The 13,873-nt window shown below is 37.5% G+C and overlaps 1 protein-coding gene across 7 annotated transcripts in view; it reads right to left on the bottom strand.

The window, feature by feature from the left end:
• LOC127877308 (band 4.1-like protein 4A) overlaps window positions 1–13,873 on the bottom strand; it is a 75,909-nt gene that overhangs the window by 13,892 nt on the left and 48,144 nt on the right. For 5 of the 7 annotated variants that reach the window (XM_052423028.1, XM_052423022.1, XM_052423025.1 and 2 more), the window contains 5 exons: window positions 12,938–13,018; window positions 12,283–12,408; window positions 10,407–10,482; window positions 8,797–8,937; window positions 2,058–2,116 (listed from right to left, as the gene is read on the bottom strand). In XM_052423028.1, the coding sequence (XP_052278988.1) occupies window positions 2,058–2,116; window positions 8,797–8,937; window positions 10,407–10,482; window positions 12,283–12,408; window positions 12,938–13,018 (483 nt within the window). The remainder of the gene's footprint in view (window positions 1–2,057; window positions 2,117–8,796; window positions 8,938–10,406; window positions 10,483–12,282; window positions 12,409–12,937; window positions 13,019–13,873) is intronic. The other 2 variants (XM_052423026.1, XM_052423027.1) reach the window with 1 other exon arrangement.

The following is a 13,873-nucleotide window of genomic DNA, read 5'->3' as shown; positions in this document are numbered from 1 at the left end:
GGCCATGCATAGTTGAGATTGACCGTATTGTCATAAGAGGGGTTCAGTATCAATTTGAAGTGAATCGGTGTAGAAATGAAGAAATCATAGTAAAAGGCAATTTTGGGTGGGTGTGGTCTATGTGGGCGGGGCGCCCCAGGGTTGGTAATGGGGCCATGCATAGTTGAGATTGACTGTATTGTCATAAGAGAAGTTCAATATCAATTTGAAGTGAATCGGTGTAGAAATGAAGAAATTATAGTAAAGGCAATTTTGGGTGGGTGTGGTCTATGTGGGCGGGGCCCCAGGGTTGGTTATGGGGCCATGCATAGTTGAGATTGACCCTAATGTCATAAGAGAAGTTCAGTATCAATTTGAAGTGAATCCGTGTAGAAATGAAAAAATTATAGTAAATGGAATTTTTTGGTGGGTGTGGCCTATGTGGGCGGGCGCCCCAGGGTTGGGATTGGGGCCATGCATTGTTGAGATTGACCCTAATGTCATAACAAAAGTTCAGTATCAATTTGAAGTGAATCCGTGTAGAAATGAAAAAATTATAGTAAATGGAAATTTTTGGTGGGTGTGGCCTATGTGGGCGGGGCGCCCCAGGGTTGGGAATGGGGCCATGCATGGTTGAGATTGACCGCATTGTCATAAGAGAGGTCCAGTATCAATTTGAAGTGAATCGGTGTAGAAATAAAGAAGTAAATGTAAAATAACCTAAAAAAATGAGTGATAATTTCTGACGCGGCCCCACCCCAACCGCTATAACTTTTGACCCAGGGGTCAGATCAAAATTCCAAATAGTGCAGGGTCGCACATATGCTCATAGCTACCACATGTGTAAGTTTCAAGGTTCTAGTGCTTTTAGTGTAGGAGGAGATAGTGGCCAGGACGGACGGACAGACAGACGGACGGACGGCGGAGATAACCACAATATCCCCACCTTTTTTTCAAAAAGCGTGGGGATAAAAACTGGTTACTAAGCAACGGCACATTGTTAATGTCTGTTACCATGGCAAGTCAGCTGTTACCATGGTAATGTACCTTGAGAACGTGAGACACTGCTGTCTCACTGTGACTGTCCAGTCTACATTATTAACCCGTAAACATAGGCTCTTACATCTCCGAACACTAGCAAACAAATACAGGCATGAACATACTTGAAAAGACACAAACAATTGGAGTACCAGCTATTTTCCAATGAAGAAACCAACATATTTAAAATTGTTTTGATTTTAAATAAATATCTCTCTTATAGACATAAATGTAGATATAAACCAAATAATCTTATGTACTGTTCTTATCTTAATCATTATTCATACATAAAAACAACAATTGGAGGACAATTATTTATTTTTATTTAGACCACAACAAAATTCTTTTTTGTAACGTATGATAAATTTTAATGTTTACAGGTTCTCTTAAAATAACTTTAACCCCACATTAACAAAAATATCAACAGTAAACTAAGGAAAAAAGATAAAAGGGACTATCTTTAATTTCACAAACAAGAGAGCCATGAAAGCCCAGAAACGCTCACATGAGTTCAAGGTAAACTTTGTTACTTAGTTTTAGAACAAACATAAATTGGCTTAAGCATTAAATATTCTGACCAAGTTTAATCGAGTCATAGATAAAGACTCAGGGTGTTTATACAATTTCATCAGTTGACCTATTTTTAAAATGCACCTGACCCAGATTTAAAGTCAATCTAGATATTGTAAAAAATTAACAGTCTTACCAAGTTTCATTGTGTTGCAATAAGGTTGTTCTTACTTGACCTAGTTGTTGGATGCATGTGACTTTGAATCAAACTCAGCTTAAGATATTGTAAAGATACACATTCTGACAAAATTTATGTCATAAAGATTGATTCACAACTGCGGCCTCTACAGTGATTACAATTAAGGGTTCCAAAGATTTTATTTCATAACGTAGTTTTAGGAGTAGTGTGATCATGATTAAAACTTTAAAAAAATAGATGATAAAATATCACAATGATAATACCTAATGCTTGATTAAAAAATATTTCTATTATAGTCATTCACCTTACAAAACCCTTTATCAATACATACCTATTTAAATAACTTTGACTGATGTTGGCTGAGACCTTATCCTGTGTACTGTCAATAGGCTGAAATTGAAAATACAGCACCATAGGTAAATACTTAGATTAAAATAAAATCTCCAAGCTCTCCCGATTCTGGGGGCACAATAGGCATTGTATATAAAATTATGAAATGAATTATTATCATATGATACTGCTTAATCTTTATATTGACAATGGGAACACAATTATTGTTGTTCACTACTCAAGAAACAATGAAAAAAACAGAAGTTCCAAAACCGGGGACAGCATTGCATAAATATATTTGGGGTAGTTTTAATTACAAATGCAACAAGAGATGTGTTTGTCAGAAACACAATGCCCCCTATTGCGCGGCTTTGAAGCCATAAATTTGACCTTTGACCTTGAAGGATGACCTTGACCTTGAACCACTCAAAATTTGCAGCTCCATGAGATACACATGCATGCCAAATATCAAGTTAGTATCGTCAATATTGCAAAAGTTATGAAGAAGGTTTAAGTTTTGGTTAAAGTTTTTGAATTTGTTTTTTTGACCTTTGACCTTGAAGAATGACCTTGACCTTGACCTTTCACCACTCAAAATGTGCAGCTCCATGAGATACACATGCATGCCAAATATCAAGTTGCTATCTTGAATATTGCAAAAGTTTTGACCAATGTTAAAGTTTTGGGACACACACACACATACAATGAAAGACAGGCCAAAAACAATATACCCCTGATCTTTCGATCCGGGGCAATAAAAATAAATGTCATGACATGTTAGAATTGAAATATTTTGAAAATTATCACTGTTAATTGGATTTTCAACAACTAAGTTATTCTGATGTGTCGTTATACAGTTCATCCATATTTTATGGGAATATTTACTTAAGTATACATTAGGGATAACAAGATGTGTTTGTGAAACACAATGTCCCCCTATATGACGTTTGACCTTGAAGGATGACCTTGACCTTGTGAAGGATGACCTTGACCTTTCATCACTCAAAATGTGCAGCTTCATGAGATACACATGCATGCCAAATATCAAGTTGCTATCTTCAATATTGCAAAAGTATTTATAAAATAAGCGATTTGGGCCACATATATTTGACCTCTGACCTTGAAGGATGACCTTGACCTTGACCTTTCACCACTCAAAATGTGCAGCTCCATGAGATACACATGCATGCCAAATATCAAGTTGCTATCTTTAATATAGCAAAAGTTATTGCAAAATGTTAAAGTTGGCGCAAACAGACCAACAGACCAACAGACAGACAGGGCAAAAACAATATGTCCCCCACTACTATAGTGGGGGACATAAAAAGCAATACTCAAATAATGGTCAAATATTGGTTTTTCATTTTCCATATACATGTATTTTAGAATAGTCGCTTTTTAAAGCTTACATTCAAATGTCCAAACTTATGAACATCTGAAACAAAAGAGCTGTCACCATAGGATGACAAATGCCCCCTATAAACGCTTTGATAGAAGTTATGAGCATTTTACCATGCTAAATCCTTGAAAAGCACTAAGTGACCCTGTAACCTAGTTTTTGACCCGGCATGACCCATATTCGAACTTGACCTAGATATTGTCTAGATACAACTTCTGACCAAGTTTGGTAAAGATCGGATAAAAAGTATTTGAAATAGAGAGCGGACACGAAAAGTGTGACAGACAGACTGACAGACTGACAGACAAACTTACAGACAGACAGTGCGAAAACTATATACCCCCTTTTCTTTGAAAGGGGGCATAAAAAAGTACTTTTCCTGATTGCTAAAAATACAACGATAAATCCTATATTAGACAAAACATATATGCCTGTAATCATCATTTATTTCAATGCAATACTAAATTGCATGGTGTCTTGTTCATTTGAGCGCATGAACAAATCCAAACACGAGACGGTGGCATTGTAAAATGCTTTAACTTAATAGTAATTAGAATCTAGTTTTTTATGTATCTAGAGTATACAGCTTGTTTGAAATCAACCCTATCAAGACTAAATAAACTGATACCAATTGCAAACCGATGTAGTTGTGTAATATTTGAGTCACTTAATTCTGCTTAATCATGGATATTGCAATTGAAATGATTGGTCATCTAAAGGTTGCGCAAGCTGGGCTGGGCCGCCTCTGGTGTCTTAATTGCACGACACTGAACTGTGAATAACAAGTCAATTATCTTGTACAATAGATTAACTCTTTCAGTGCTGGAACCAAATTTTGAAGGAGAGTTCCGGTATTCAGAGAGTCCAGTATTGGCAGAGTCTACTGTATTCTTTGATAAAAATCTAAGAGAATGCTGATTTTAGAAATCAGCAGACGACATTTTAGCAGACGACAAATTTCCCAGCATGCAAAGGGTTAAACAAGGAGTATTACATGATTGCAGACTGAGAGATTAACCAGTCAGGACACTACCCTGCCTGCTCACTCTCCAAAAGTTGTTATACATGGCCACCGATTAAACCCTTGAACATGTATTTCGAATCTAAAAGGATAATGGTTTATTTAAAAAAAATGTCAACAACATATTACAACACTTAAGATAACTCAGATTATACTAATAGTTTCTTGCATGATTACTTAACTTTACTAATTATGTATGTATAAAGATATTAACAAGTGTAAATTATCATGTTTACTCATGGAGTGTAAACTTGGTTTCAATCACATCACAATGTTATGACAATACAACAAAATTAAATCCACAAACATTTTTTAAATAATTCCACACAAACAGTCATGATAAAAGTGAATAAAGCTAAACAACCATGTTAAAACGGAAATTTAGTATTTAGTAATGATTAAGAAATACTTTCTAATTAGACAGCCAGCATCTTTTTTTCTGACACAAGTTACACATTTCATGACAATTATTAAATGATACAACTGCATGAATTGATTATATATTTCGTGATAGCTCATTCAAATAAGAAAGTGCATATCATACAGATTTATACATTTTGACTACTAAAAAGTGTTTTACTGAGACTTCTTGGAGGTCAAATTGAAGTGTGTGTTAAACATGATAAGGAAAGCCACAGTGCTGATTAGCAGCTTTTGACATTTATACAAATACCAGAGCTAGTTGTAAAATCATTTAAACAAGAGAGCCTGAAAGGCCAAAAGTCGCTCACCTAGGATACAAAGGAACTGACCTGTTCTGTGCAGCCCAAGATATCATAAGAACAAATGTTCTGACCAAGTTTTATGAAGATTTAACAACAAATGTGACTCTCAGAGTATTAACAAGGTTTTACTATAGCCATATAAGGAAAACTGCCATGCTTTTCAACAAACTGGTAACATATTCAAACCACACCAAGAAATCATTACAAACAAGATATGTGTTCATCAGAAACACAATGCCCCTACTGCGCCGCTTTGAAATAAAAAATTATTTATCATTTGGAAGGTATAGAAATCATCTCCCTTTAATGCTTATTACTTCCCTTGGACAGTAAAAAATGACCAAGTCAGAAATCACTGACAACCAAGGCCTGTGGTTTAACAAAAAGATCATAGCCAGAGTTCATCATGTATCTATGGACTTAAGTCCACAGGTATGTAATGAACCCTACCATTAACAAATTAGTACAGGAAAGAAATGATAATTATATCATTAAAAAAAAACAAATCAATCATTTGAGTTATAAATAATCAAAATAAAAAATCTGTACAGTAACTGTAAAAAGAACTAAAATTCTTGGTAAGGAAATATATAATCTGAGATTTATAATTATATAAATTACTTCCCTTGAAAAAAATTGTCTCTAACAAATCACTATTTTTAGTAGCAAATAATTAAAAGCCACTACCGTGACTGTAGATTCACCACTCAAAATGTGCAGCTCCATGAGATACACATGCATGCAAAATATCAAGTTGCTATGTTCAATTTTGAATAATTATCTCCCTTTCAAGCTTATTACTTCCCTTGGATTTGTATTTTTGACCTTAAACCTTGAAGGATGACCTTGACCTTGACCTTTTACCACGATGTGTTTGTCAGAAACTCAATGCCTCCTACTGCGCCGCTTTGATTTATTTAACAAAAATATATAATTTGACAGGTCAGATAATTATGTCCATTTAAAGCTTATTACTTCCCTTGGATTTGTTTTTTCAACCCGTGACCTAGTTTTTGACCCGGCATGACCCATATTCGAACTTGACCTACATATTGTCTAGATACAACTTCTGACTAAGTTTCGTAAAGATCGGATGAAAACTATTTGAATTAGAGAGCGGACACGAAAAGTGTGACAGACAGACTGACAGACGGACAGTGTGAAAACTACATACCCCCTTTTCTTCGAAAGGGGGCATAAAAATGCTCTGACCAAGTTCAATAAAAACTGGACTATAAATGTGACATGAAGAGTGTTAACAAGGTTTTACTTTAGCCATATAAGGAAAAAAGCCCCACCCCCTAGCGGCCATATCTACAACAAACTGGAACCATTTTAAAACTCATCTAAGATATAATTAGAACAAATGTTATTTCTAGAGTAATTACAAGGTTTTATTATAGCCTTTCAGGAAAAATGACCTGCCCCCTGGCAGCTATGTTTTTCAACCAACAGGAACCATTTTTAAACTGGTCCAAAATAATATTGGGACAAATGTTCTTACCTAGTTTCATAAAGATCAGACAATAAATGTGGCCGATAGAGGGTTAACTAGGTTTTAGTACAGCCATATTAGGAAAATTTACCCTCCCCCTGGCTGCCATGTTTTCACCAAACTGATGCCATTTTTTAACTATTCCAAAATATAACTGTGACAAATCTTCTGACTAAGTTTCATGAAGATCGGACAATAAATGTGGCCTCTAGAGGGTTATATAAGGTTCAGTATAGCCATATAAGTGAAAATGCCACGCCCCCTGGTGGCCATGTTTTTCAACCAACCGGAACCATTTCCAAACTCATCCAAGATATCATAAAAACAAGAGACAAAATTGTCACAAAACCAGGTTTTCCACTCAAATTGTGACCTTGACCTTGGAGATATTGACGTAATTCTTTCGCACGACACACCGTCCAATGATGGTGAACAAACGTGCCAAATGGTTATAAAATCTCACAATGATTGACATAGTTATGGCCTGGACAAGCTCATTTATGGCCATTTTTGACCTTTGAACTCAAAGTGTGACCTTGACCTTGGAGATATTGACGTAATTCTTTTGCACAACACACTGTCCAATGATGGTGAACGAATGTGCCAAATGATTTTAAAATCTCACAATGAACGACATATTTATGGCCCAGACAAGCTCATTTATGGCCATTTTTGACCTTTGAACTCGAAGTGTGACCTTGACATTGGAGATATAGATGTAATTTTTTCGCGCCACACACCGTCCAATGATGGTGAACAAATGTGCCAAATGATTTTCAAATCTCACAATGAACAACATAGTTATGGCCCGGACAAGCTTGTTCTGCCCGCCAGCCCGCCCGCCTGCCGACATTCGCCAATCTAATTACCAGTATTTTCCTTCGGGTTAACAAATCTTCTTACAAAGTATCATGAAGATTGGATAATTAATGTGGCCTCTAGAGTGTTAACAAGGTTTCACCATAGCCATTGTAGGAAAAATGCCTCGCCCCCTGGTGGCCATGTTTTTCAACCAACCAGAACCATTTTTGAACTCATCCAAGATATCATTTGGATTAATTTTCTGACCAAGTTTTATGAAAATGTAAATGTGACATCTAGAGTGTTAACAAGGCAAATGTTGGCGCCGCACAGCGCACAACGGTCGAAGGACAAAAGGCTATCATAAAATCTCAACATGAGCACATTGAGCTGAAAATACATTCAATATAGTCAGCTGAATGATAATTGATAATAAACAAGAAAAATGTGTTTGTCAGAAACACTATGTCCCCTTCTGCGCCGCTTTGATTTTTTAATTATTTTTTTGACCTTTGACCTTGAAGGATGACCTTGACCTTTCACCACTCACAATGTGCGGCTCCATGAGATACACATGCATGCCAAATATCAAGTTGGTATCTTCAATATTGCCAAAGTATTCATAAAATGAGCGATTTTGGCCACATATACTTGACCTCTGACCTTGAAAGATGACCTTGACCTTTCACCACTCAAAATGTGCGGCTCCATGAGATACATATGCATGCCAAATATCAAGTTGGTATCTTCAATATTGCCAAAGTATTCATAAAATGAGCGATTTTGGCCACATATATTTGACCTCTGACCTTGGAGGATGACCTTGACCTTTCACCACTCAAAATGTGCGGCTCCATGAGATACACATGCATGCCAAATATCAAGTTGCTATCTTCAATATTGCAAGAGTATCATAAAATGAGCGATTTTTGCCACATATATTTGACCTCTGACCTTGAAGGATGACCTTGACCTTGACTTTTCACCACTCAAAATGTGCAGCTCCATGAGATACACATGCATGCCAAATATCAGGTTGCTATCTTGAATATTGAAAAAGTTATTGCAAATGTTAAAGTTGGAGCAAACAGACCAACGTACAGACCAACAGACAGGGCAAAAACAATATGTCCCCCACTATAGTGGGTGGGGGACATAAAAAATAATCTAATGTTGCCGTATAAAACATGAAATGTCTATATACAAAATTAAATTAGTTCAAAGGTACTCATTAGAATCTACTTCACAGCAACCAATAAACCAATAAAAACCACAGGTATACGAGTGCGCTGGTTCTACCTTGAATACTGCAGTGGGTGGGGGGTAGTAGCTATGGACACTGGTGTGTTTGAATGTATTGTAACGATTCGAGGGGTTCGGGTCATAAAATAGGAAGTTTTCTTGAAACTGAGGATGATGACTATTATCGGATCGAAAATGCTGCAAAGAGGAAAAATATTCTGTATATAAATTGACAAGTTTGGAAAACAATTGAAGTGCACGCGAAAAATTGTCTGCTAACATTTCAGGGCACCATTTCTTCTGTAAATATATATGTCCAAAAGAAGACACTGGTCATGAGAACAATCATACATCCTATATGTATTGTAGAGGCAATTAATAGCTGTATGCAGATTAATACAGGAATCTGGAATCATGCTTTTACAATGGCTAAGTGATAGCAGAGTACGGATACCTGTCCATAAGTTTCCATTGTAAGATATAACAAGAGTGCCAAACTGTCACAAGATACGCCCGTTTGAAGGTTTTGGACAACTTGATAACTTTACCATGACCCATATTTGAACTTGACCTACATATCATCTAGACACAACTTCTGACCAAATTTGGTGAAGATCACATAAAAACTACTTCAATTAAAGAGCGGACACCATGCTTAATGCTTGAAATGCACTAAGTGACCTCGTGATCTAGTTTTTGACCCAGCATGACACATATTTGAACTTGACCTAGATATTGTCTAGACACAACTTCTGACCAAATTTGGTGAAGAATAGATGACAACTACTTCAATTAGAGAACGGACACCATGCTAAAAGCTTGAAATGCACTAAGTGACCCTGTGACCTAGTTTTTGACCCTGCATGACCCATACTCGAACTTGACCTAGATATTATCTAGATACAACTTCTGACCAAGTATGGTGATTATCGGATGAAAACTACTTCTATTACAGAGCGGACACCATGCTAAATGCTTGAAATGCACTAAGTGACCCTGTGACCTAGTTTTTGACCTGGCATGTCCCATATTCAAACTTGACCTAGATATTGTCCAGATACAACTTCTGACCAAGTTTGGTGAAGATCGGATAAAAACTACTTCAATTAGAGAGCGGAAACCATGCTAAATGCTTGAAATGCACTAAGTGACCCTGTGACCTAGTTTTTGACCCGGCATAACCCATATTCGAACTGGACCTTGATATTGTCTAGATAAAATTTCTGACCAAGTTTGGTGAAGATCGGATGAAAACTATTTGAATAAGAGAGCAGAAACTGCTGTGCGCCGACCGCCCGCCCAACCGCCCGCCGCCAAGGTGAAACATTAATACGTCCCTTTTTTTTAAAATGGACATATAAAAATGGCATATAACTATCTTCTATGAGAAGGTCAAACATGTTAAAATGTGGAAATGTGCCTAAACAGCTCTAAATTTGCACCATAAAATACAAGACATGTGTTACATGACATCATGAATTCACATTTGTTTGACCTCATTTAGGTTTAATGTCTTCAATATTATTTGATAAAGTAAAATATTTAAGCTAATATACAGTATCATGCACCTACATTCTACAAACTTGCTCTGCACAAAGTATGCAATTCTCTAGCACTCAGCAATGAAAATAATAAACAGCAAATGATACATAGCCATTATGCCCTACCTTGGAATGTGAAGTCAGGTTTCCTGCAACTGGGGGCTGGACATGAGAAGAAATGGTGTGTGACCTCCTTGGTAGGCTACAAACAACACAATACTCACTTCAATAACAGTTCTTAAAAACGTGGCAGTCCATTGATTTGACTTGTACTTTCATGGTTTGATACCAATGCAATGTGTGTGTAAAATATAGGCTTATGCAAATAACAGCAAAGAACCATTAACTCATATCATCATGTTTTGAGTCTCTTTCGTGGACAATTTGGCTTAATACAGGTGCGTAAAGTGTCGTCCAAGATAAGCTTGTGCAGTATACACAGGCTAATCAGGTACGACACTATACGCACATGCATTTAGCCCAGTTTTCCCAGAACGAGGTTCACATGATCATGATTTGAGTGCACTGTCAACCATACCTGCCAATGTCTGAGTAGTAGCTGGGCATGGGTGATCATGATTTGAGTGCACTATCAACCATACCTGCCAGTGTCTGAGTAGCAGCCAGGCATGGGTGATCATGATTTGAGTGCAATATCAACCATACCTGCCAGTGTCTGAGTAGTAGCCAGGCATGAGTGATCATGATTTGAGTGACTATCAACAATACCTGCCAATGTCTGAGTAGTAGCCAGGCATGGGTGATCATGATTTGAGTGACTATCAACAATACCTGCCAATGTCAGAGTAGTAGCCAGGCATGAGTTATCATGATTTGAGTGACTATCAACAATACCTGCCAATGTCTGAGTAGTAGCCAGGCATGAGTGATCATGATTTGAGTGACTATCAACAATACCTGCCAATGTCTGAGTAGTAGCCAGGCATGAGTGATCATGATTTGAGTGACTATCAACAATACCTGCCAATGTCTGAGTAGTAGCCAGGCATGAGTGATCATGATTTGAGTGACTATCAACAATACCTGCCAATGTCTGAGTAGTAGCCAGGCATGAGTGATCATGATTTGAGTGACTATCAACAATACCTGCCAATGTCTGAGTAGTAGCCAGGCATGAGTGATCATGATTTGAGTGAACTATCAACAATACCTGCCAGTGTCTGTGTAGTAGCCAGGCATGGGTGATCATGATTTGAGTGACTATCAACAATACCTGCCAATGTCTGAGTAGTAGCCAGGCATGGGTGATCATGATTTGAGTGCACTATCAACCATACCTGCCAGTGTCTGAGTAGTAGCCAGGCATGAGTGATCATGATTTGAGTGCACTATCAACCATACCTGCCAGTGTCTGAGTAGTAGCCACGCATGAGTGATCATGATTTGAGTGCACTGTCAACCATACCTGCCAGTGTCTGAGAAGTAGCCAGGCATGGGTGATCAAGATTTGAGTGCACTATCAACCATACCTGCCAGTGTCTGAGTAGCAGCATGGCATGGGTGATCATGATTTGAGTGCACTGTCAACCATACCTGCCAGTGTCTGAGTAGTAGCCAGGCATGGGTGATCATGATTTGAGTGCACTGTCAACCATACCTGCCAGTGTCTGAGTAGTAGCCAGGCATGGGTGATCATGATTTGAGTGCACTGTCAACCATACCTGCCAGTGTCTGAGTAGAAGCTGGGCATGGGTGATCATGATTTGAGTGCACTATCAACCATACCTGCCAATGCCTGAGTTGTAGCCAGGCATGGGTGATCATGATTTGAGTGCACTATCAACCATACCTGCCAGTGTCTGAGTAGTAGCCGGGCATGGGTGATCATGATTTGAGTGCACTATCAACCATACCTGCCAATATCTGAGTAGTAGCCAGGCATGGGTGATCATGATTTGAGTGCACTATCAACCATACCTGCCAGTGTCTGAGTAGTAGCCGGGCATGGGTGATCATGATTTGAGTGCACTGTCAACCATACCTGCCAATGTCTGAGTAGTAGCCAGGCATGGGTGCAGACTGCCTGTGGGTGGCCTCTGGGGTCCTTGCCTGGGGGGCGGGGCCATCATCTGGCTCATTGGTCACCTTCACTCCGCCCTCAAAATCTCTAAATTTTCACATGTACATATTGGTCAGCTTCACACTACGATCAACTTCTCTCAATATACACATAATTGTACTTGGAATAATGTACTTATAGAGACACCAAACGACAACATCTCTAAATATAAACATAGATTCTTCATGAAATGTTCCTATAGCCAAATTCAACACCCATAGGAATCTACAAATATATTCATGCAAACACAATAGATTGGTATAATTGCCGAATACAGACACCCCATGAAAATCAAAATATGAACAACACAATTATTTCAATTATACAAATAGTTGTCAATGTGTATTAACCCTTTCAGCGCTGGAACTGAATTTAAAGGCCTTTGCAAACAGTTTGGATCCAGATGATATGGCATCTCATCAGGATCCAAACTGTTTGCTATTCTGATAGCATTCTTTGAAAAAATTCTAAGAAAATGCTAATTTTAGAAATTCAGCAGACGACATTTTAGCGGACTACAAATTTCCCAGCATGCAAAGGGTAAACAATGCTTGCCACACAAAGTTAGTAGACATACCCAGCTGACTTTCTCTTCGGTGAACGATAACGTCGCCTGTTGCTTGGGGAATATCTCACTTTAAATATATCAGCTTTGGTCCTGAAAACAAGGGAGCCTATCTTTAAATTTCATTTTAACAGACTGAATTAATGTTGCGATATTGGAATTTGAAGATTATTAGAGATATGTTCTCTTGTGCTTTCAACAAGATCATAAAAATCTGCTTCTAGTTTTCTTGTTTGCCTTACAGACATGATAAAAAATCAAACATGTGTTAACTTGTCTCATTTCCCAAATGCACAATGTCATACAAATCCTTCGGCTCTGTTAAAACCTTTGTTGTTATTGTCTAAACATTTATGTTCAATAGGCATATTCAAATAGACTTGTAAACTAAAACAGCAAAGACATTAGCTATAATTGTGTTATTTTAGTATTTGAACACCAATATTTACATAAATTCAGTTTTAGGTTTTGAAATAGTGCATATATTTTATTACGATGTTGTGAAGGCAAAATCTGATCAGACATGCATCCAAATTATCATTGCCAAAAATTGAAAACAAAATTTGAGCTGCATAATACAACAAGGGACAAAATTGTCGCAAAACCAGGTTTTCATTGTGAAAAAAAAATCTGATAAAGGGAGAAAACTCAAACTGAACTTTTGAAATGAACCAACAAAATTAACCCCCTTTGTAAGTTTGTTTTCAAAAAAAATCTATTTTTAGTCGTGGCGACCTTGACATTGGAGATATTGACGTGATTCTTTCGTGCGACACACCGTCCCATGATGGTGAACAAATGTGCCAAATGATTTTAAAATCTCACAATGAATGACATAGTTATGGCCAGGACAAGCTCATTTATGGCCATTTTTGACCTTTGAACTCAAAGTGTGACCTTGACCTTGGAGATATCGACGTAATTATTTCGCGCGACACACCGTCCAAT

The sequence above is a fragment of the Dreissena polymorpha genome, chromosome 4 (assembly GCF_020536995.1).
Source record: "Dreissena polymorpha isolate Duluth1 chromosome 4, UMN_Dpol_1.0, whole genome shotgun sequence".
NCBI classification, from domain to species: Eukaryota; Metazoa; Mollusca; class Bivalvia; order Myida; family Dreissenidae; genus Dreissena; species Dreissena polymorpha.
The sequence above is the reverse complement of the archived record's forward strand: the minus strand, read 5'-3'. Positions and strand labels throughout refer to the sequence as shown.